This window comes from Grampus griseus (assembly GCF_964374135.1).
Source record: "Grampus griseus genome assembly, chromosome: 3".
Classification (NCBI taxonomy): Eukaryota; Metazoa; Chordata; class Mammalia; order Artiodactyla; family Delphinidae; genus Grampus; species Grampus griseus.
In genome coordinates, this window is record NC_139019.1 from 143,595,969 (window position 1) to 143,620,427 (window position 24,459).

At 38.7% G+C, this 24,459-nt stretch overlaps 1 protein-coding gene across 1 annotated transcript; it reads left to right on the forward strand.

Annotated features, from left to right (window-relative positions):
- Positions 1-898: 898 nt before the first annotated feature.
- Positions 899-24,459, forward strand: RARS1 (arginyl-tRNA synthetase 1). Its single transcript, XM_082650924.1, has 15 exons — positions 899-986; positions 2,309-2,443; positions 5,789-5,977; positions 6,891-6,999; positions 7,689-7,789; positions 8,226-8,347; positions 9,298-9,418; positions 11,083-11,212; positions 12,428-12,532; positions 15,536-15,714; positions 16,079-16,188; positions 18,711-18,816; positions 22,712-22,884; positions 23,027-23,274; positions 24,115-24,459. The coding sequence occupies exons 1-15, from the start codon at positions 942-944 to the stop codon at positions 24,222-24,224; spliced, it is 1,983 nt and encodes a 660-aa protein (XP_082507050.1). The 5' UTR covers positions 899-941; the 3' UTR covers positions 24,225-24,459.

Here is a 24,459-nt window from a genome sequence, read left to right on the forward strand (position 1 = left end):
CTCACTGCAGTGACTTCTCTTGTTGCAGAGCACAGGCTCTAGGTGCGCGGGCTCAGTAGTTGTGGCTCTTGGGCTCTAGAGTGCAGGCTCAGTAGTTGTGGCGTACGAGCTCAGTTGCTCCGTGGCATGTGGGATCTTCCCAGCCCAGGGCTCGAACCTGTGTGCCCTCCATTGGTAGGAGAATTCTTTTTTTTTTTTCTTTTTTTTGCGTTACGCGGGCCTCTCACTGTTGTGGCCTCTCCCGTTGAGGAACACAGGCTCCAGACGTGCAGGCTCAGCGGCCATGGCTCACGGGCCAAGTCGCTCCACTGCATGTGGGATCTTCCCAGACCGGGGCACGAACCCGTGTCCCATGCATCGGCAGGCGGACTCTCAACCACTGCGCTGCCAGGGAAGCCCGGTAGGCGGATTCTTAACTGTTATTTACTTTCTTGTCTGGTATATCTATTCCCTCCAAAATGTAACTTCCATGAAAGTGAGGACCTTGTCGGACTTGCTTCCAGCTGTGTTCCAGCGCCTGGCAGTGTGCTGGCATATTAATGGACATAATAAATTCTGTTGAATAAATTAATGGCTTTTGTTAGTTCTGTACCCATTTCACGGAGGGGTTAAATGAAGCCCTTGAGAGACAAAGGCTTTAGGTAAGTGCCTCTGTCCAAGTCAGTCGAGCACAGAGCAGCTCTGGTCCGATTCCCCTCAAATCCTTTGCCCTCGTCCCAACATCAGAATCTAAAGGCTGCAGCCCCCGCCCCCAATCCTGGCAGAAAATTCCCGCGGGTTCTCCCCGCAGTGTCTCCTGGATTTCACCAGGGGGCAGCAGAGGCGACACCCACGAGACGGCTGGGCGGGGCCGGGAAGAGCAGAGGGAGAGGGGTTCCGCTTCCGGCGGGGCTTGCCGCTTCCGCTTCCGGCGGCTTGGTGTGTAAGCCGCTGACGAGAGGATGGACGGTTTGGTTGCTCATTGCTCCGCGCGGCTGCTGCAGCAGGTGGGACCGCGTGGGTCCGGTGGGAAGGTTTGGAAGGGAGGCGCCGGGGCCCGGCTCCTGCCCGGGCAGCGATAAGGCGACGGCAGCGAGGTGGGGACCGGCCTGCGCTGCCTCGGAAGCTAATGCCCTCCCAGAAACGCTCTCCCAGAGGTGGGAGAGGAAGAACCCGTGGTTTCCAGGCCCGGGTGACGGTGACGTTCAGCGAGGTGGAGGGTCCCCCTCTCTCTGACTTCCCCAAGCCAGCGTGTCCGGGGGGTGGGGTGCTGGAGCCTGGCGTGTTGAGTACAGCCTCGAGCAGTGCTCGTCTTTTCCCGAGCACGCGCGCGCTCTCGGTGGAAGCGCGGGACCAGGCAGAGGGGCCCTGGGTCCTGTTTGCAGCTCAGCCACCGTTCTCGCCGTGCTGCTGAGCAAGAGGAATCCTGAAAAGCCCGTGCAGTCGTTCATTATCAAGCAGGAGTTTGCTCTCTTGCCCTCAGTATTCGTGGGGGGAAGAACTGTCATACTTTGTCAAAAAGTGACAGTTCCCTTACCCTCTAGGCTCAGGTAGGGAGAGGTGGGAGGGGTGATGGGAATGTAGGTTACGCAGTGTCATCCCATCACGGGAACTGCTTTATGCTAAATCCCTCACAACAGTACAAGTTGGTCAGGTAGATTGGCACGTTCTTTACCGCTCTCCTCGCATGGTCTTTGTCCGTGTGGGGCTGTAAGTACCCTCTCGCTGGGTTGTGATAAGAATAATAGAGATAATTTCTGAAAAGTGTTAGCTCAGTGCCTGTAACATAACGTATGCTCATTTATGGCAATGTTTTCGGCTGTAGTTATGTCCAGGTAGACAATCTGACAGTTAAAGTGAGGGCGTGTCTCCCTTAGTAATGCAGTTAGGTTGGAAGCTTGATTTTCTTTTGACTGGACATGTCTTTAGTTGGAGGAGAACATCTAGGCTAGGACCTACGACCCTGGAAACAAAGAGAGGAAAAAATGGGAAAATCCTTGTGTCTCAGAAAAGGCGGAAGGGGTGGCACTTGAGCCAAAAAAGAAACAAGCGATCTGAAGCTTATCCCCTTGCATGCTTAACACTCCTGTTTCTCCCCGCCAACACACGTGCTTCGTTTTTTCTTATCAAGGATAATATCCTAATGTCATCAAAAACCTCAAGGAAGAAAACTCACAGCTTATCCTAAGGAAACTCCTTCATTCCCATCACCTCTGCCACACCCAGGTGGAGAGGAGGGGAAAGGAGGAAGTAAGCCTGTGGTTCAATTTATCACGTCGTGGGAATCATCAGTTGTGACGGACCGAACAAAGTGGCTTTTCTTTCCTAGGAGAAAGAGATTACGTTTCTGACTGCTGAAATTGATCGGTTGAAAAACTGCAGCTGTTCAGAAGCTTCTTCAAATTTGGAACAGTTGCGGGAAGAAAATTTAAAATTAAAGTATCGGCTGAATATCCTTCAAAAGGTGAGTACTCTAGGTTCTAGTTTCATTCTACAATTTAAATTATTGTGTCTTTTTTTAAAATCCTTGTTATCGAAGATTCTGAAAGCATGCCCTGAGGAATTTGGAAAAAGGAGTGAAGAAACCATGTCCTTTCTCCCTGCATGAGACAAGTTAGGACTCAGTTTTTGGTGCAGATAATGGAGCAATTGCTCTTGTCCTTCTAGGGCCCTTTGAAATGTTTCATCATACTAAGTGTTTGGCCAGCTTAATTTTACATAATTGCTTCTATCAAATGGAAATATTTTTAAATACACCCACAGCCCTTCTCTGCTTTAAGTTGGTTATTGTACAGTTTTACTTTCGTATTTTACAATGTCATATATATATTTTTTTCCACTTAAAATTTCAGAATATTTTTTTCCAGGAAGCTTGTGTTGTACTGGTTATTTAATGACTTCATGATCTAACGGTGTTTATAAGTTTTGTCAACATAGTGAGCTTGCTTCAGTTGGGGTTTTAATTTCTTGGCCTGCCTTTCAGGTCTGCTGATGACACATCCTAGAGGATGACCTCACTCCCATAATTGTTCTCCTGTGTGTGTACTACTTTCAGCCAGGCTGCATTGGCATTATACCTTTTTTCCAAAGCTTACCCCATTTATTCATCTTAGACTCTGCCTGCCCCACTCCCGTGAAGTCTTTTTTATTACCTACTGTGATCTCTTCCGCTTAAAATAGCTTTGAGTCTTCTAAAATCACAAAATTCCTTTTCCATGGAATTGCCCCCAAAATATCTCACCTTTCTGATTACCTCATTCATTCTGCACTTACTTCTACTCATTTCCCTATTATATTTATTTCAATTCAGAGGTATTGTTAAATGCCTAATATGTGCTAGAGTCTAGGAGGGAAGAGATACAAAAGGAAGTACAATGTATTCTAATACACATTTTCATAATGGGAACTAGCTCTAATTGTAAATAGGAGAATTCCGTCAGTGTAATGTGGAAGGCATATTGGTTCTTTCGTAGATACTTTGCCCTACTGAGTAACAGCACTGAATACAAAGTACCCAACAGAGAACAGCAAGCCACAGAAGAATAAATAGTGCGGGATGCCCATTCTCCCTACCCTCTTCCTCTGGCTCACTTTGGCCACATGCTCTGAGTTAGAAACACGTGTTGGATGGTTGTCTCAGAGACATTTTTGCCCTTGTTTTCATTAACTCAACAGCCTCAACTCTTCCGTATACCCCCTCCTACTGAGCTGTCTTCCCCCCGCCCAAGATTAAGTCTTATATTTACTTAGTACTTATTAGAATTATGGGTACGTTTTTCACCAGTGACAATGTTAAGATTGCTATGTGATGGTACTCCTATTACAAAATCAGAGATTTTGAGTAATCTGCTTCTGATGCTAATTTTCTCATAAGCTCTGTGGTTTTAGGAGGTTTTGTTGTTTTTTTTTTTGCATAATGTGAGGTGTTTCAGAATGCTTATAGTGAGTTATAGCAAAGGTGTTTGTACCGTATGTAATATTTCTTAACCTCATGGAACTTACCATTTTGGGGGAGAAAAGACTTGCACATACGAAACAGGTTGGGGAAAAGTATTTAATTATAGTCAAATACTTAATTGCATGGTGCAGAAATCAAGTACAATGGATTCATATACATGTGTTTACATATATACACACAAAAACATACACACATCCATACATATATACTGATATTCCCAGCCTTTAAAAATAGATTGAGATTTATCTACAATTGGTTTTGGGTCTTAGGATCATATCTAAAAACTTTAGTATTGTGTCGGCCAAAAAGTTTGTTCGGGTTTTTCCATTAAGATGTTAGAAACCCGAATGAACTTTTTAGCCAACCCAGTATTTGTTATTGGAAACCTTTAGATTGTGATAAGCATATCTTCCCCTTTTTTGAGTGTGGCATCACAGGGGAGTCAATTATTGACTAACTAAAATTTTAAATCAGTATTTTAGTGAGTTTAAAGAATATAATTTCTTCCATATGGTAGAGAGGGTGATGAGGAAGCATAGAACCTGAAATGCTCCATTCCAGCAGTACTGACCATGAATCCTGACTTTGCCACTTGCCTTTGTTATCTTTGGCCAGTTACTTAATCTCTAGCCCACAAGGAAGTGATGATAGTAGTCACAAACCGAATTTTTGTTATGTAGATGAAGTAAAATAATGCACATAAATAAATAAAGCACTTGACTCAGTTCTTGAGACTCAAGTTACTCAGTAGTACTCAGTTCAGTACTACTCGAATAATAGTTTTCATTGTTGTTGTCATTCATATTGCACATCATTGGCATTTTGACTGATGTAAAGTTGTGATTACTTTGTAGCAGCATTTTCATTTGTATTCCATTATGAGCGTATGTGTTCAGTCACCAGTCATCTTGACCTGCTACATGGCAGGTAGAATGCTAGGTGCCAGGGATAGAGCCATAAATAGGACACTTTCTTTGCAATCAGAAGTCTGGTGATACAGACAGATAATTTGGAGAAGGTATGAAAAGTGCAATAATAGAGGTAATTAATTAATTCTACACATCTTATGTGAATATATTCCACTTCAGAGAAAGTGAGAAATAGGAGGTAGTAGTAGTCCAACATGGGAATAGCAGTAAGACAAAACAACCTGTTATTCTGATATATTAATATTACCCAGCAGTATTTTTTATCTGTTTCATTTCATGCCTTGAAGGGGTCAACATTTTAATGGAGAGAATATATTTTTTTATTTCTTTTGTTCATAGAGCTTTCAGTTCCAGCATTTGATAAGAAGTTATTTAGGGTTTATTTTGTATTATTTTCTCTGTGCTTTAAGGAAGCTGAGAAAATCCAATCAGCCCCTTACTCTCTATTGCTAATTTCTGTTCTGATAAAATAACTGTAGAGGGCTTCCCTGGTGGCGCAGTGGTTGAGAGTCCGCCTGCCGATGCAGGGGGCGCGGGTTCGTGCCCCGGTCCGGGAAGATCCCACGTGCCGCGTAGCGGCTGGGCCCGTGAGCCATGGCCGCTGAGCCTCCGCGTCCGGAGCCTGTGCTCCGCGACGGGAGAGGCCACAACAGTGAGAGGCCCGCGTACCGCAAAATAAATAAATAAATAAATAACTGTAGAAAGAAAGTACTCAGGACGTTTTTACATGTATGTCTTAGATGCTATGGGATAGACTTGTCCTATTAATGTTTCTCAGCATATCCTAGGTATGAGAGCATTACACTATCAGTGTATATTACCTTTCAGTTCTTCTGAAGACATTTCAAGGTTTCGCAAAATATTTGGGAAAATTTTGTATGATAATTTAGAATTTATTGACATTTTCATTCTTTTCTTACAGAGTCTTCAAGCAGAAAGGAGCAAACCAACTAAAAATATGCTTAACATCAATAGTTGCCTACAAGAGGTCTTTGGTTGTGCCATTAAGGCTGCCTATCCAGATTTGGAAAATCCTCCACTGATAGTGACACCAAGTCAACAGCCCAAGTTTGGGGACTATCAGTGTAATAGTGCTATGGGTATCTCTCAGGTGATTATATTATTATAAAGCATTCTTGATGACTTGATTTTCTTAAGCATTATAATTATTACCATTTGCATAAATAATATCAAATTGTATCCTCAGTGAAAACATTTTCCACGGTTCTGGAAAATCTTGAAGAAAGGGAATATGTATGTTTTTAATTTTTAAAAACCACTAATTTGAATATTTAAATTATATATATATTATATATATATATATATATATATATATTTTCTCAATGTTTAAGGGTAATAGTTGGTATTGTTTTGGCACTTCCCTCCTTTTGTGTCCAGGATGGCTTTGTGTTATTGTTGAGGGATTAAAAGTTAGCTGTCTGGAACCAGCATTCCCATCAAATATTTGGTGGAGATGTGTCTTTGAGGTGGGCTTGTGTATTTCATATTCAGGCAGAGGAGTTCCCTGTTTTTAAGAGCTACATTGTCTAATGTGTTAGTAGTTTATTGCCCCTGGTTTGGGACTTTTTCTTTCTTTTCATTGCTGAATAGAAAGGCTTCATCTAAAGAGACCAGATTTTTTTCTAGATAATTTTTATGTGTCTACGCTGGGGTTAAGTTTATAAGGGTGCTGTTTATTACTCAACTCTGAATATTTGCAAATTAGGAATGTGAATATCCTGGAAACGGGCATTATAACTAAAGACTTTAGAAGTCTTCATTAAAAAGTTCTAGCTAGTTTTGGCAACTCATTTTCAAATGGAGGTCCTGTGGTTTTGGCACTTTTTTATTCCTTCTGGCACTTTGATGTCTGATGCTTTAATCAATCCCTTTACAAGGTTTTGGTCTCTGCTTTTCTGCCTTTTGATGGGTCTTATGTCAAATGCATCTGATGCTTTGTCAGTTGTGCATTTCCTACTACCTTGCTGAAACCTGTTGTGTAATGAATCATTTATGTTTTATAGATGCTCAAAACCAAGGAGCAGAAAGTTAATCCAAGGGAAATTGCTGGAAACATTATCAAACACCTCCCAGACAATGAATATATTGAAAAAGTTGAAATTGCTGGTCCTGGTATGTCATAATGTTATCTTTCTTAAGTAGTTGTATTGATTGCTGAGTCCTTTAGAAATAAGAAAACTTTTTTTAGCTGTGCCACGCAGCTTGTAGGATTTTTACCAATAGTTTCCCGACCGAGGGATTGAACCCGGGCCCACAGAATTGAAAGTGCGGAGTCTCAACCACTGGCCCGCCAGGGAATTCCCAAGAAAACCATTTTAAATATAAACATAGGGTTATAACTTGTATACTGAACAAGATGATGAAAGCACCTTAGATTGAGAGTTAGGAAACTGTAGTTTTAAACTAGACTTAGCCACACTGGTCTTGGATGAGTTAACTTTTTCTCCCTCTGGCTTAGTTCTTCATCAGCAAAAAGGAGATAGACCATGGCAGGTATTCTGTACGAAAGAATCACCTCTTTTCTGTTAAGAGGTAAATAAATCATTTGCTGAGAGTGAAGGGGCCCTGAAGTAAGAAGCTTTCAGGAGAGTGGTGAAAGTTTGAAATAGATGCTGAAACAGGGAACTTACAGGAGTGCTCAAGCCAAGGCCCCAAGTGGTGTTGGAAGCCTGAAAAGTTTTGCCAGAACCAGACTAAGGCTCTGGAACCAGCATAAGTGAAATTGAGAAAGGCTTTGGGGGTGAGCAATCCTCAAGTTTGGAGGCTGTCTGATTTTTTTTCTCTTCTCTATTGTTCTTTAGGTTTTATTAATGTCCACTTAAGAAAGGGCTTTGTATCACAACAGTTGACCAACCTCTTGGTGAATGGTGTTAAACTACCTGCCATTGGAGAAAACAAAAAGGTATATGTACAATTTTTGATTGATATAATAATACATTAGAATTGTGTTAGTTATAACTAGGAATGGCTTTTACTTCTACTGAGATTTAATCATTAATATTTTGAGATTATGAACACAGCTGTGAAGTAACTTTTCCCCTGGGTCTTGATTGCTATGTGATTTTTCCTTTCATTCCATAAAGCATTTGAGGTAGCCAACCGATATTTATGAGTTATCTCTGAAATAGAGAATAGATTAGAGAATAGAATTTGTTTAAACAAATTTGATTATTTTTCAGTTAATAATGGACAGGTTTCATCAGACAACCTAACACAATTGAATTACAATGCAAGCTACTGTTTAAGTCTTAAGTTTATTATTAAATGTTATTAATGAATGTGTTAGCAGAATAAAATGTTTATACCCCTTTAAAAAAAATCTTTATTATTTATCCTAGGTTGTAGTTGACTTTTCCTCTCCCAACATAGCTAAAGAGATGCATGTAGGCCATCTCAGGTCGACGATCATAGGAGAGAGCATGTGCCGCCTCTTTGAGTTTGCAGGATATAACGTGCTGCGGTATGTACTCTTGGCTTTCTTTGGAGATTTCTATAGACAAGGGAAAATGTCACTTGAGAAAGAATCTTTGACTAAATCAGTGATTCATCAGTGTGGTTCTGCTTCATAATCACCCATTAGGCTTTTAAATTATGTCCTTGGCCCCTCCTCTGGACTAACAGCTTTTAAGACTTGGGGTAGGAGGCGGAACCAAGGAAAAAGCTCCCCCATTTGTTCCACAAATATTTCTTGATTGCCTCGTGTATACTAGGGGTATATAGTCTAGTGGGAGAGGTAAGCAAGAAACAGATGGTGCTGGGCCTTGTAGGCCATGGTAGGAAATTGGGATTTTATTAAGTGCAGTGAGAAGTTATTGGAAAGTCTTAAGTTAGTAGGGCATGTAATCTAATTAGAGATTACTCTGGTTCCTGTGAAGAAGCTAGGCAACTAAGGGAGAACTATAGTAATGAATTAGAAGGCTGTTTTAATAATCCAGTTAAGAGATGATCTGGTGGTTTGAGATTAGATGAAAGCCGTGAGGAATGAGAAGTGGTTGGATTGACATATTTTGAAAAATTTTGTCCATTGACATTTGGGAACCACTAATTACACTAAGATAATTAGTTGAAAAGTTAAATTTTCATAAAATTGTGGTAATGACCAACATTGGCCCAGCTGCCATTGTCCCAGTTAACTACACAATAAACAGATCACAGTCCACTGATAGGAAATTCATTCAGCAAATCCTAGAGGCCTGCTGTTTGCAGCCTCCATTCCTGGGTATGCGATGCTAAACATAACAGACCTGGTCTTTGCCTCTCAGACCAGTTGAGGAAACACCTCCATAAAAATATATTACTAAATGTGATGTACTGGCACTTAATGTTAGTGGTTCCTAATGGAATATAATTCCTCTAATTTAACCATGTTTATCATTTTAAAGTGATTTTATGTTCTGTTTTTGGTATTAGATTAAACCATGTAGGAGATTGGGGAACCCAGTTTGGCATGCTCATTGCTCACCTGCAAGACAGATTTCCGGATTACCTAACAGTTTCACCTCCCATTGGGGATCTTCAGGCTTTTTATAAGGTTTGATTTCATTTATTGTTCTATTATTTGTGTGTTTATCATTTATCACAATTATTTGTTTTCCTTAGGGAGTTTAAAATGGTATTTGAAGCTACTATAACAGTTGCTAAACTCTGTTCCTTAACACATCATGCTTGCTTTTTTTATTGGTGTATGTTAAAAATTTAATTCTACTACATTACCCATTCTTAAGTGAATTTAGGAGTTTGTTAGTCAAAATACATTTTAATATTTAAAAATTTCTGATGCTGTAGTTTTCATCTTCATTTTATATATTTTGAAAGCGTTGTTAAGTATATATAAACAGTTTTTTAAAGACAATTTACCATAAACCATAATTTTAAATCAGTTAGTGTGACTCCTTTACTTATCCGTATACAAACATTCAAACATGTATTATATCATTTGTGGTTATAATATCATTTTTATATTCTGCCTGTTAAACATTTTATCAAACTCTTTCATGTTACTTTATAACAGCACATTATTTTGGATTTGTGGACCAAAGTTTATTTCACTCCCTATTGTTGGATTTTCTTCCCCCATTTGGGGGGAGCTCAAACTTCATACTGTAGGTCTTTTTCCTTTTTAAAATTGTTTCCTTATGATAGACAGTATCCCAAGAATAGGATTACTGCATTAAAAAGTAAACATTTGTGGGTCTTTTGGTTGGTTGTTACTGGGTTTTTTGAAGTTATTTTTGTATTTTGGTATGTATTTTCTAATGAAAAAATTGAAAATAAATTGTTTACTGGTGGGTGAAATAACTTACAGTCTCTTGGGATTCTGTGCACTGAATATAATGAGGCAAATCTATTAATGCAATAAAATTTTTTAATACATTGCTAAATTTTAAAACCAAGGTAAAAGAAAAGCCATATATTTCCAGTTTTTTTTAAACACATAGATCTGTAATTATAAAGAAATGTCTAGAATTTCCATCAAAATGTTATTGCTGGTGAGTTTGGGATGGGATTAACAATATATATATATATTTTTTTAGTAAGCATGTGTTGCTTTCAAAATAGATATAAAAACAATGAAAGCAATTTTATTTTTAATTACAAAAAAAATTGCTCATCCAGAATGGAAAATAGAGCCCAGAAAATTCCTCCTCATCTGTTAGCTATTCATTATTACTCTCCTGGAACCTAGCATTGGTGTGAATTGGAAAAGTAGAGGTAGCACTGTGGTGAGAATTTTATATTTTTATTTATTTATTTTGCGGTACGCAGGCCTCTCAGTGCTGTGGCCTCTCCCATTGCGGAGCACAGGCTCCGGACGCGCAGGCTCAGCAGCCATGGCTCACGGGCCCAGCCGCTCCGCGGCATGTGGGATCTTCCCTGACCGGGGCACGAACCCGTGTCACCTGCATCGGCAGGCGGACTCTCAACCACTGCACCACCAGGGAAGCCCAAGAATTTTATATTTTTAAGAAAAATTATTTCAGAGGCAATAATAGGGTTTTATTGGCGCATTCATTTGTAACAATACTCTTTGTTGAGATAGAGCACTTGTTCTGGTGTTCTAAATTTTTACTTCCTCACTCTGGTCTATTTGTGGGGTTTGTCTAGGTCTTTTTGAGAAATGTACAAATTTTTTATCTAGAAATATGGGGGTCACTCTTTACAAACCTTACCTTTTTTTTTTTTTTTTAAACACAGGAATCCAAGAAGAGATTTGATACCGAGGAGGAATTTAAGAAGAGAGCATACCAGTGTGTTGTTTTGCTCCAGAGTAAAAATCCAGACATCATAAAAGCTTGGAAGCTTATCTGTGATGTCTCCCGCCAAGGTGAGTTTCTGGGCTTTGTTCATTCATCTAACAGATACTATTGCATACAGTTTCTTGAGTATTCAAAATTGACCTTGAATGACATGTTAAATTTTCAAGGACTAGCAAATTATTTTTCTTAAGTATTTTCTGAAGTTGAAACTGCAAAGAAAGTTTATAAAGACAGGCAGGTGCAAAATTTAACTTCCTCAGAAGTCAGGAAAAATTAGTTAGGAAAGAAAGTAGAAGAGAAAAAGATGCTATTCACAGTAGCATCCAAAGCTATAAAAATAGTTAGGAATAAGTCTATCCAGGAATGCGTAGGGCTAAAATGAAGGGAAATACACAAAAGGATGGAATAGAATGTTTGGACAGAGTGTCATGCAGAATCCCCTAGTTCTCCACATTCATTTGTGGTTTTAAGACAATTTTAACATAATCTGAAAGGTCACTTTGAGGAATAAATGAACAAGAATAGCCAGTAGATCTTTGGAAAAGGCTGAGGGCTGTTTTGCCACACTAGGCAGTAAAATGTGTTGTGCTACTGTAGGTTATCTTGTGTCACTAATGCGTGGCTAGAGAAACAGATAAATGATACAAATTAGAAAAAAACTATATAAGAAAATTCAGTAAACAGTTGAACTCCAAATAGGAAAGGCTTTTCTTTTTTTCTTCTCATTTACATTTTCTAAGAGTAAATTTTTTATTTTTTTTATTTTTTATTTATTTTTTTTTGCGTTACGTGGGCCTCTCACTGTTGTGGCCTCTCCCGTTGCGGAGCACAGGCTCCGGACGCACAGGCTCAGCAGCCATGGCTCACGGGCCCAGCCGCTCCGCGGCATGTGGGATCTTCCCGGACCGGGGCACGAACCCGTGTCCCCTGCATCGGCAGGCGGACTGTCAACCACTGCGCCACCAGGGAAGCCCCCTAAGAGTAAATTTTTTTAAAATTACAGTAGGTATTTGTTCCTTGCAGGAACAAAATAAATGTAGACAGGAAAAAAGGAAATACATTATCTGTATTCCTCCCCACTATTAATAATTTTGATATGTATCTTGCTATATTCTTTCCAAATTTTCAAAGTGGCAGTATATATGTAATGCTCTGTTTCATACATTTTCATGTAATTAATTTCCTTCCAAATGCTTCAATTAAATAATTTCTTTTAAGGTAAGATGCATGTTTCCTATTTGTTTAAATTATACATTTTCTTTATTTGGTAACTTTTTCCCTAGAGTTTAATAAAATCTATGAGGCGTTGGACATCTCTTTAATAGAGAGGGGAGAATCCTTCTATCAAGATATGATGAATGATATTGTGAAGGAGTTTGAAGATAGAGGTGAGTTGTTTTTTTTTTTAACTTTATTATACAAATTTTCAAACATAGGCAAAAGCGGAGGGAATATTCTAGTAATCCCCAACTCCATGCACTTGTTACCCAACTTAATTATGAATGCAGGCCGATCTTACTATGTCAGTACCTTCCTATATACACTGCTTATATCATATAATTTCATGTATAACTGCTTTGGTTTGTCTCTGAAACAACAGGCCCTTCATCCCACCCCGAAACCACAATACCATTATTATTCCATGACAGTTAATAATTCCTTAATATTAAATAGTGAGTCAGGAGTTCAAATTTCCCAAGTTGATTCATAATCTTTTTTAATCATGAGTATTTTTTTTCAGTGTCTGCACATTTGTTTGCTATAAATTCTGTAGGTCATGGGTTTCTCTCCATTAGCCCCATCCTTTTTTCTCATTTATTTGAAGAAACTAGGCTGTTTGTCTTACAGAGATTCCCATATAATGTTATGTAACAATTCCTCTATCTGTATTTTCTAGAGGTTTGATTAAATTCTGGTTTGTGTTTTTATTTTCTTCCCTTTTTTGTTTTGTCTTGTTTAATTTGCAAGAATGCCAATTTTTGGTTGGCTCTCTTACTATGATGTTAAGATGAATTAGTGGGTTTAGGTGTTGTCAGCCTGATCTATCCTTTAATTTCCCCATTAGACTTTCCCCTAGAGGTTTTAGCAGCTGTTGATTGTCATGACTTTGTTCCATTATTTCATTAGAGATTGGAAAACGGTGGCATTCTGTCATTCCTTTGTTACCTGGAATTCTCATGTGCAGAACTTTGTCACATAATCATTTTGATTATCCTGAGGTACAATTCATAGAAGACAAACAGTATAAATTCTTGGTCCTTTATTTTTCTTTCTTTATCAATTTTCAGAATAATAAATTAATTTCTTAATATCTTCCAGATGTGACAACTGGATTGTTTTTAGCATTATTGTAAGGTTTAATATCTTTTATGTTTTTCGACCATTTGCCTTAGATCTGGATTCAACCAATCTGATATCTGCAAGGAAACTTGGTTCCTTGAATGACAAATGGTATTTGTTAGTCACGTTCTGGAGCCTAGGGACCATACTTTTAAGATAATGAATTTTAAAAAAATTTTTTAATTGAGATATAGTTGATTTACAATGTTGTGTTAATTTCTGCTGTACAGCAAAGTGATCCAGTTATATATATATATATATGTGTGTGTGTGTATGTATGTGTAAATACATATTTTTCGTATTCTTTTCCATTATGGTTTATCACAGGATGCTGACTATAGTTCCCTGTGCTGTGCAGTAGGACCTTGTTTACCCATTCTATATGTAATAGTTTGTATCTGCTAACCCCACACTCCCACTCCCTCCCTCCCCCCACCTTGGCAACCACAAGTCTGTTCTCTGTGAGTCTGTTTCTGTCCTGTAGATAGGTTCATTTGTGTCATATTTTAGATTCCACATATAAGTGATATCATATGGTATTTGTCTTTCTCTGTCTGACTTACTTCACTTAGTATGATAATCTCTAGGTCCATCCATGTTGCTGCAAATGGCATTATTTCATTCTTTCTTATGGGTGAGTAATATTCCATTGTGTATACGTACCACATCTTCTCCCTCCGTTCATCTGTTGATGGACATTTAGGTTGTTTCCATGTCTTAGCTATTACAAATAGTGCTGCTGTGAAGATAGGGGTGCGTGCATCTTTTCGAATTATAGTTTTGTCCAGATATATGCCCAGGAGTGAGATTGCTGGATCATATGGCAACTCTAGTTTTAGGTTATTGGGGAACCTCCATACTGTTTTCCATAGTGGCTGCACCAATTTACATTCCCACCAGCAGTGTAAGAAGGTTCCCTTTTCTCTACCCTCTCTAGCATATTTTATTTGTACACTTACGATAATGAAATTTTAATAATGAGAAAAGCACAGAGAAGTTAGTAACTTCCCAGAGTTACATAGCTAATAAGTAATAAGTCTGAGATTCAAACCTGGGCAGTCTGGCTTCAGAGTTTGTTTTTTGTTTTGTTTTGTTTTTTCCGGTATGCGGGCCTCTCACTGTTGTGGCCTCTCCCGTTGCGGAGCACAGGCTCCGGACGCGCAGGCTCAGCGGCCATGGCTCACGGGCCCAGCTGCTCCGCGGCATGTGGGATCCTCCCAGACTGGGGCACGAACCCGTGTCCCCTGTATCGGCAGGCGGACTCTCAACCACTGCGCCACCAGGGAAGCCCCAGAGTTTGTTTTTAACCAGCATTTTATAGTGCCTTCACCTTACCAAGCATCAGTTTCCTAAAGTGTAAAAAAAAAACAGTAATAACAATATTTACTGCAGAGAGTTATTGTGAAGGTTGAATTTAAGGCTTAATATAGTATTTAGCACATAGTAGCATGCACTCAAAGATTGCTGTTTTTACCGTCATGTACTCTCCTGTCCTTTCTTGCATCCAAGAATTTTGTCTTTTTCATTATGAGTGTATGAACATGATTTTATTTTTACTTTTCACTAACCATTCTAAATGCTAAATCCTGCCATGTTTGTTTCCTGAACTCTATTGCAGTTTTAACTTTAAAACTGTAAATGAATGAATACATTTTAAGAGGTAACGATAAAAATTGCATCCTCCTCCCAAAGGAAGGCTATGACTCCAGCTTGAAAACAAAGCACAGATTTCCGTGTTCTGTGTCTGCTGAGCAGGTGGGCTCCAGTGGGATGCTCTATGAAGAGTTTGGGCTCCAGTGGGATGCTCTATGAAGAGTGTAGTGTTAGTCCAGAAAACTGCCAGGATATCTCACCTGTGCCCTGAACACACCCTGGGTGCCCAGACAACCTTGACAATAGCCATTTTCCAAGGCTCATACTAGGTCACATTGAGGGAAAAAATCCTGTGATTTTTTTTTTGAGCTCTCTAATAAATATCCTATAATGGCTAAGCATTTATAGTCCTTTAAGATTCTTTTAACATTATTAATAAAGTTTTTTTTTTTTTCTAGGATTTGTGCAAGTGGATGATGGCAGAAAGATTGTGTTTGTTCCAGGATGTTCCATACCATTAACCATAGTAAAATCAGATGGAGGTTATACCTATGATACATCTGACCTGGCTGCTATTAAACAAAGACTGTTTGAGGAAAAAGCAGATATGATCATCTATGTGGTAGACAGTGGACAAGTAAGTGAGTTTGAAGATTTGTATATGTTTAGATTGTCCAGTTGGTGAGGCATTTGGCTCTATAAGACCCTATAAATTTCCCTACAAAAATTCAGAAAAGTAATGTAATATAAGGAAAAGAACAGGGTTTGGATTTGGCCAAACTTGTACACCTCTCAGCTTTCCCGCTTGTCTCTGTAAACTGAAAGGGTGTTCCTTTTCTCATGTATAAGGAATAAAGAAGAGCTTTTACAACTTTACTTGCCTTACAAGATGTGTGAGTGATTTGAATTTTACAAATTTTTATTCCTAAGCAGAAGAGCTTTCAGTCATTTTTTTAATTAGAAAGTTTAGCAAGTAACTTTCTCTTTCTATTTCTTTGTAGTCTTTACACTTCCAGACAATATTTGGTGGTGCTCAAATGATTGGTTGGTATGACCCTGCAGTAACTCGAGTGTCTCATGCTGGATTTGGTGTGGTACTGGGGGAAGACAAGTAAGTCTGGAAAATCTGAAGGTGGAAATGACACACCTGACCCCCAGATTTCTTTGAAAGAGGCTATATTTCATTTGATACCATAGTCTACATATGCTGTAGTGGTGTATGCAGCTGAGATGTTTTGTACCTATGTCTTATCACTGCCAGAGAATGTAACCTTTTAGGGAGAATTCAGAGAAATTTTTAACATCTTACATTTAATATTGTCTTAGGATCACTTAACTAATCACCATTATCATTTTAGATTTGGTGACATGACCTAAATACTACCATCACGTAAAAGTGGGTGATGTTTCTAAAAACTGCATAAGCTAGCTCAAGATGCTTAACAAGCCAGTGTACAAAAGCCCTAATTTAAGCATGTAAAAGGCAGGCTAGGGGTGTCAGGGTATTTATTTTAGATACAAGATTATATGGAGACCAAATACCTTAGATCAGACATTTAATTGTAACATATGACTCTTCTGTATAGCTGCGCTTTTTTGTTAATTAGAAGACACTGGGTCCTTACCGTGAGCCATGGCCGCTCCGTGGCATGTGGGATCTTCCCGGACCGGGGCACGAACCCACATCCCCTGCATCGGCAGGCGGACTCTCAACCACTGCGCCACGAGGGAAGCCCCTATTGGTTTTTTTGACTAACATTTAGATGATTATTCCTACAGTTAGGAGAAAATTAACACATTTACCTTTTATGTCTGATATTTATCACCAATATTTATATATTGGCATTTAATTTATCATGTAATGGCTAAGGAATTTTTTACTTCTTTTTTTGGTTGTTGTTTTATATTTCTGCATTCGATATCATGTAATTATGGTGTCCTACCCATAAAAAAGAAATATAATATCAGTGATAGTTAGCCAGTAGCAGCCTACCGTATTTTAAATAGTGACATTAAAATGCTCAGATTCTGCCATCTATTTTTTAGTGAATTTTTCTGTTTTAAGGCTTTTTACAATAAATAACTTATCATTTTATTTGATCATCTTCCTGTTTATTGAGCACCTCATTGGCTGGGTGCTCCACAGTGTGTACATGAAGATAACATAAAACATGGCCTCCTTCCTGAAGAAGAAGCCTGTCATCTAAAGCAGAGCAGTTCCCTGTGGAGCCTGTTAAAATATACATGCCAGGCCCTACCAGGAGAGTTACTGACTTATTAGGTCTACAGTGAGTATTAGGCATCTGTTTTTGAAAGCTCTTTTGGTAGTCAGGTATGCATCCCTCTTATTAGAACCACTGGTCAGAGGAGTAGACCAACACAAAAAGCAAAAATTCAAGGCAGGCGCAGGTAGGGAATAATGGGAAAGACCAGTTATTGCAAAGTGGAGACATTAAGGAAGGCTTTCTTACATTTTGGCTAGGCTTTATGATGGATATCATTTCATCACACAGAAGGTCTGGAAGTTGTTGGAACACTCAAGGAGGGGAGGGGATGGTATAAGGAAAGCTATGGAAGTATTTAATGTATTTTTGGAATAATAAAGGAGTTTTAATTCTATAATGAAGGGCAAGATGATCCTTTTTAAGGCAGCTCTGAACATATAACTTTAACAGGAAGTATCACAATTACTTTGGCAGACTTTGTGTTAGATAGAAAAACATGCTTCCTTTGTACCATTATTGGGATTGAAGGATTTTTTTAACTTAAAAAAAACAGGAAGAAAAAGACAGACATCATAGACTTGGATGTCTTGCAAACTTCTTTTTAATAGGTAAAATCCAATTTTCATGAAATGCTTTTTTTTTTTTTTTTGCGATATGCGGGCCTCTCCCGTTGCGGAGCACAGGCTCCAGACACGCAGGCTCAGAGGCCATGGCTCACGGGCCCAGCCGCTCTGCGGTATGTGGGATCCTCCCGGACCGGGGCACGAACCCGTGTCCTCTGCATCGGCAGGCGGACTCTCAACCACTGCACCACCAGGGAAGCCCCTCATGAAATGCTTTTTAATAGTGCAGTTACTCAGGGCAGTGCTTATCAGTACTTTTGCCCCATCCACAGAGATTCTGATTTCAGTGAGTATGAATGGGGCCCTGGCATCCAGTTCTAAAGTTCTCAGGCTGATTCCGATATGCTTCTAGGGTTGGTTACCACTGGACAGGTGGAATTACTATTCAGAGAAATGCAAGTAAGATTCCAGTTAAGAATTTGCTTATTTCCCAAGCAGTTCTAGAAGCAAAAGTGTAGTTAATTAATAATTTTCTAAGAAGGTAAAACAACTGAGCCAAACTTTGTGTTCAGAAAAATGAACAAATTAACAGATGTCTTCTTTTTTTCCGTTTTAACGAATGTATTAAAGGTGAACATGTAGAGAATGCTATTAGGGGTCTAAAGCATAGAATGCTTGGAGTTGAGGGTTAATAGATGAAAGACACTTGATTGTATCTACTTTCTTTTGGCATCCTCCCTGGTTGTCAGCTGAATAAGGCAGTGTCAAACCTTAATTTTCAAAGATTTCTAAGTTGGAAGGTCTGCTTCAAAATCTGTTTAACTGGGACATTTAAATTTTATTAGGAAGAAGTTTAAAACACGATCAGGTGAAACGGTGCGCCTCATAGACCTTCTGGAAGAAGGACTAAAACGCTCCATGGACAAATTGAAGGAAAAAGAAAGAGACAAGGTAATCCAAAGACTTATTTGTGTATTGTGTAGCATGCATGGTGGTGTGGTTTTTTATTTTTGTCTTTATTGAGAGAACTGGGAAGGATTATAAGGAGTCAGTCCACTTTTGACAGGCTTATAGTACTCAGATTTTATTGCACAGTTTGTTTCTTGAATTGTTGAGTATTTATTGTGAAAATACAGTTCTTGGCTATTACAAAAGGCCATGGCCTTTTTCGCCTTTGTTAATGTGGCATAGAATATCTGCTTCTTATTGGCAGTTCACCTGTCACTGCTTTGAACCAGTGATGGGAGAATATTGAAGATTGAGACGGTCTGAGTGAAGAGCCTACATTAGAGTGTACGTCTGCTGAGCTCCTTTGTCTGGGAGCATTTGTAGAATGATCATAGCAGTAAACACCTACCACTCTCGGCCACTGACGAGCCATCAGAGTAGGAAACATGATGGGCTTTCATAGCACCCTTAGAAAGGACTGAGGTTGGATCTGTGTGGAATTTGGAGGAACTGCATCAAAATGGAAAAAAAGCATCAAAAAAAATTTAAGATGGGAATAACAGAGGTCAAGGATTGAGATTCAAAGAGTCTTAGGTCTTTTACTCTCCTGCAAGTCAAGTGGTATTTTGGAATGAACATAATTACTATAAACAGAAGAGTAAAATGACAGAAAGAGACACAGAATAGGAAGAAATGTAGACATCAAAGAGCCAAACAAAAAAAAGGTTCTTTGAGGACACACTGTCTTGTTTGGTTTGGGTAGATCACTGATAATCCAGAGAGCATGAAGGCAGGCTGTAAGGCTACATTCTTCCCATCTGTTCCCTTTCCACTGTTAGCAAAATGAAATGTAAAATACTTTTTTCTCTATTTCCAGTAGGTGGTTGTCAGGTATACCCAGTTGGTATCTCCAGAATGGTTTTGCCTTTTAGTTCTGGCCTAGGCACAAGTGGCACAATCAGATGAAAAATGGAAAATTTAGTCACCTAATCAATTTGTTTAGTCTGCATGATAACAAAAACTGCTTTGACTCTTTTATTTATTTGGCCATTTCAGCTAGTATCTTGATTTGCATACAGTAAAATGTAAAGCTTGACGAATTTTTACACACACATATGTATAGACATGATAACACCAACCAATCAAGTTATATTTCCATCACCCCAGAAAGTTTCTTGTCACCATAGATCACTTTTGTTTGAGGACTTTAATGAAATCATAACGTGTGTTCTGTTTTCCAGGTGTATCAGTAGTTCATTTCTTTTTATTGCTAGATAATAGTATGTATGTATTTATGACTGCATTGGGTCTTCATTGCTGCTCTCGGGCTTCCTCTAGTTGTGGCGAGCGTGAGCTACTCTTTGTTGAGGTGTGCAGTGGCTTCTCTTGTTGTGGAGCATGGGCTCTAGGCGCACAGGCTTCAGTAGTTGTGGCACACGGGCTCAGTAGTTGTGGCTCACAGGCCCTAGAGCACAGGCTCAGTGGTTGTGGTGCACGAGTTTAGTTGCTCCGCGGCATGTGGGATCTTCCCAGACCAGGGCTTGAACCCGTGTCCCCTGCATTTGTGGGTGGATTCTTAACCACTGTGCCACCAGGGAAGTCCCTAGCTAATAGTATTATGTTTCTTCTGTTGATGGACATTAGGGTTGTTTCTGTTTGTTGACTATTACAAATAAATTAATTTCAGCATTGCTGTTCAAGCCACTCTATGGGTACATGCACTTTTTCTCTTGGATGTATATCTAGGAATGACATTGATGGGTTGTAGGGTGGGCTTATGCTTAACTTTATTAAAAATTGTGCCAAGGACAGAGTTGTAACCATTGTACACTCTCACCACTAGTATGTGATTGTTCCAGTTGCCCCATATCTTCCACTATAACTTTTTGTGAGTCTTTTATTTTAGCTTTTCTGGTGAATGTGTATTAGCATCTCACTATGGTTAAAATTTGCATTTCTCTGATGAGTAATTTATGTTGACTGTTGCTTATTGGCCATCTGGGTGTCTTTTGTGAAGGGTCTGTTCAAGTCTTTTGTACAGTGTTTGTTTTAGACCATCTATTCATTTATATTTATCCACATATTTACCCTTTCCTGTGAACTTTATTCCTCCCTGCAGTTTTTTTTATTGCCTAGGTTTGGTTTGGAGAGGGAGTTAGGGAGTTTCCTTCTTTCCTTTGTACTTACCTTGCTTGGGAGTTGCTGAGCTTCCTGTGGGTTGGGTTCCTCATCAGTTTAGGAAAATTCTCAGCCATATTTCTTCAAATCTTGCATCTTTGCCCCATTCTATTCTGGAATTCTAAGTACATATATTATATTAGAACTTTTGACGGTCTCCCAAAGTGTCTTTCACTTTTTTTTTCACTTTTCTTCTCTCCGTGCTTTATTTTGAATATTTATCTACTTCAGATATTTTGCTGTTCTGTATTCCAAGTGTCTATTGAAATTTTGCTTTTCATACAGTTTTGTCTCATTATTTGAATACCTTAATCATAGTTTTCTTTTTAGCTTTTCATTTTGAAATTTTTCTTTTAGCTTTTCATTTTGAAATAATTTCAGACATAACAAAAATTGTAAAATAGTACAAAGAATTCCCATATTAGCTTCCCCAAACATTAACATCTTACAGCCGTAGTATGATTATCAAAATCAGGAAATTAACATTGCTGCAATACAATTCACTAATCTGCGGACCTTAGTCAAGTTTTGCCATTTGTCTTACAGACGTCCTTTTTCTAGTCCAAGATCACATGTTGCATTTAGTTTTCATGTCTCCTTATTCTTTTTTAATCTGGGCAGTTCCTTGCTCTTTCTTTGACTTTCATGATCTTGACACTTACGAAGGGTCAGGTTTTTTGTGGAATGTCCCTCAGCTGGATTTATCTGGTATTTCCTCATGATTAAATTCCAGTTATGCAGTCTTGGGAAGATAGGAGTTCTTCTCACTTTTTTATTTCAGGAGGCACATGATGTTGATATTTCTCATGATTGTTAATATTAATTTTGATCACTTTGTTAAGGTGATACTATCAGTTTCTCCACTGTAACGTTACTATTTTTCTTCTTTGTAGCTAATAAGTATTCTTTAAACAATTCCAGACTTTAAAGTTGCTGTTGACTTGTTTTTGTTGTTTCTGTTGTCTTGTTTCTCCCTCCCCCTACCTCACCTCTTGGTTTTTAGTCATTTCATCTGACATTGTGGATGAAAAATTATAACGGTTCTAGATGATATCATTCAACCTAGTTAGGTTTTCTGGCCGACAGATAGCATGCCAGCTGGTTGTCTTAATGGTGTCCTTGTGTTGATGCTCTCTGGTGACTTCAAACGGTTGTTTCATATAACTTATTCAGCTTTTAAGTAGTTGATTTTGCTGGAAGGGTTAGTCTACTTCAAGCTACTGCATCATGTCCAGAACAGAAATCCTTACTTACTTACTTGTGACCTAATAATGCTTCAGAATGTATGACCAAATTTAGCAAAACAATATTAGATCTCCAGTTCTTGACACCCTATTTTAATTCCAGTTAATTACCTGACCCTAATTTTTGTTTTTATTTTACTGTACTTGTTTCCTGTAAGCTACCTCAGAATCTTTGATGGAATGAAGCGGATATAAACTAATAATTGGTGCTTTCCGTTTCTCACTTACTGAGTAACGTATTCAAGCGGACACTTCATAATTTACAAATCAAGTTTCTCATGGAAACATTCTTCGTTATGCAGAGCTGATGAATTGTATTTTCATTGTTCTCTTCTTTGTAGATTGGTCCATGTTTTCCTACCTCAGTGTTGATATTTATTAAAGTTTACTGATTAAAAAGCACCATTAGATGCTCCTTACGCCCATCTTTTGTCTGTGAGACAGGATTATGAAGTATTTTTTTCTTTTTCCAAAAGGTCTTAACCACAGAGGAATTGAAGGCTGCTCAGACATCTGTTGCTTATGGCTGTATCAAATATGCTGATCTTTCCCATAACCGGTTGAATGACTATATCTTCTCCTTTGACAAAATGCTGGATGACAGAGGAAATACAGCGGCTTACTTGTTGTATGCCTTCACTAGAATCAGGTAATTGTGGGTACAACATTGTTTTATTTTGAATCAAATGATGATCATTTCTAGTTTATATCAGTCACTTCTTACTACATGTTTCAATGGAAAAGAATGTACTTAACAAAGGGGAATGATGGCTGTTACCTGATTTTTTCAGGTCAATTGCGCGTCTGGCCAGTATTGATGAAGAAATGCTCCAGAAAGCTGCTCGAGAGACCAAGATCATTTTGGACCATGAGAAGGAATGGAAACTAGGCCGGTGCATTTTGAGGTTCCCTGAGGTTCTGCAGAAGATTTTAGATGACTTATTTCTCCACACTCTCTGTGATTATATCTATGAGCTGGCAACCACTTTCACAGAATTCTATGATAGCTGCTATTGTGTGGAGAAAGATCGACAAACTGGTGAGTGGTTCATCCAATAGTCATTTTGGGGATTGGGCACCAACAAGGCATTTATTTGAGTTGGATGTAGGTGGTTTTCAATTTATTTTATTTATGGAAACCACCTCCTTCCCCCCATTTTTCCCCCAGTTACACATTAATCCATATCATATACACAAGACAAAATTGAGCTGGCTCTAATAAAAGCATAAACGGAATTCTTCCCATTCCCAAACTGACTAGTTTCCCCACCCTCAGGCACATGGGATGGAACCATAAGACTCTAAAGAAAAACAATTAGAAGGCCACTAGGAATAGGATATTTCCAACAAAAGCAGTGTGACTGAGGGTCCCAGAATGAATCTTTGTGGTTCTTGATAACGAAAACTACCCTTGGGGGAAAAAAATGATACCTTTTGTAGGCTTTTTGCTCTACCCTGTTAAAGAGTTAATGAAGTAGACTGAATTAATGTGTTACATGGCAAGTAGGCATTTCTGAGAGTCATGCCTGAGAACTAAAACTTCATTAGGAAAAAAATCTCACCATTATGGTGTTAAAGTTTATAGTTAATTCAGACCATGAGGCCTAGGAAAGAACTCTAAAAAGAAAGATAAAATACAATCTAATCAATGCAGGCCTTGTATCTCTTTTATCATCAGTTGAAAACAGATTTCTTGAACAGAACACTTATATTTCTTAGATTGTTTCCCCTTATAGTTTAAGGTAAAGGTGATTCTAATTAAAGCCCCAAAACATCTATGGGTTGGGCTATTCACTTCTCAGTAAAATCCAGAAGTAACATAGATTCTTTAATAGTGATTTGTAAAAAGAAAATTTACTGTCTTTTTCTATGTTCTCAGGAGAAGTATTGAAGGTGAACATGTGGCGTATGCTGCTATGTGAAGCAGTAGCTGCTGTCATGGCCAAGGGGTTTGATATCCTGGGAATAAAGCCTGTCCAAAGAATGTAATCCTCCTTAGGTTTGAACACTGTGTGTTTTTACCAAAGTGGCCATTAGCATTGTTTGCTTTTTCACAATCATCAATCATGTGGATACAAAAACAAGTAAAAGAAATTTGTCAGCTATCTACAGAACATGTGGTTCTTTATCTCTCACAACTAGGCTTCTGAAAAGAAAAATACTTTCACTAATTTTAATTAAATAAGGAATCCCATTTATTGAGCCCTACTATAGTCCCCAAGAA

Bases quoted from the DNA above. Each gene is read 5' to 3' on its own strand.
- RARS1 (XM_082650924.1), top strand. From the start codon at position 942: ATGGACGGTTTGGTTGCTCATTGCTCCGCGCGGCTGCTGCAGCAG. The intron at 11,213-12,427 runs GTGAGTTTCTGG...CTTTTTCCCTAG, and splicing joins CTGTGATGTCTCCCGCCAAG to AGTTTAATAAAATCTATGAG. The intron at 23,275-24,114 runs GTGAGTGGTTCA...CTATGTTCTCAG, and splicing joins GGAGAAAGATCGACAAACTG to GAGAAGTATTGAAGGTGAAC.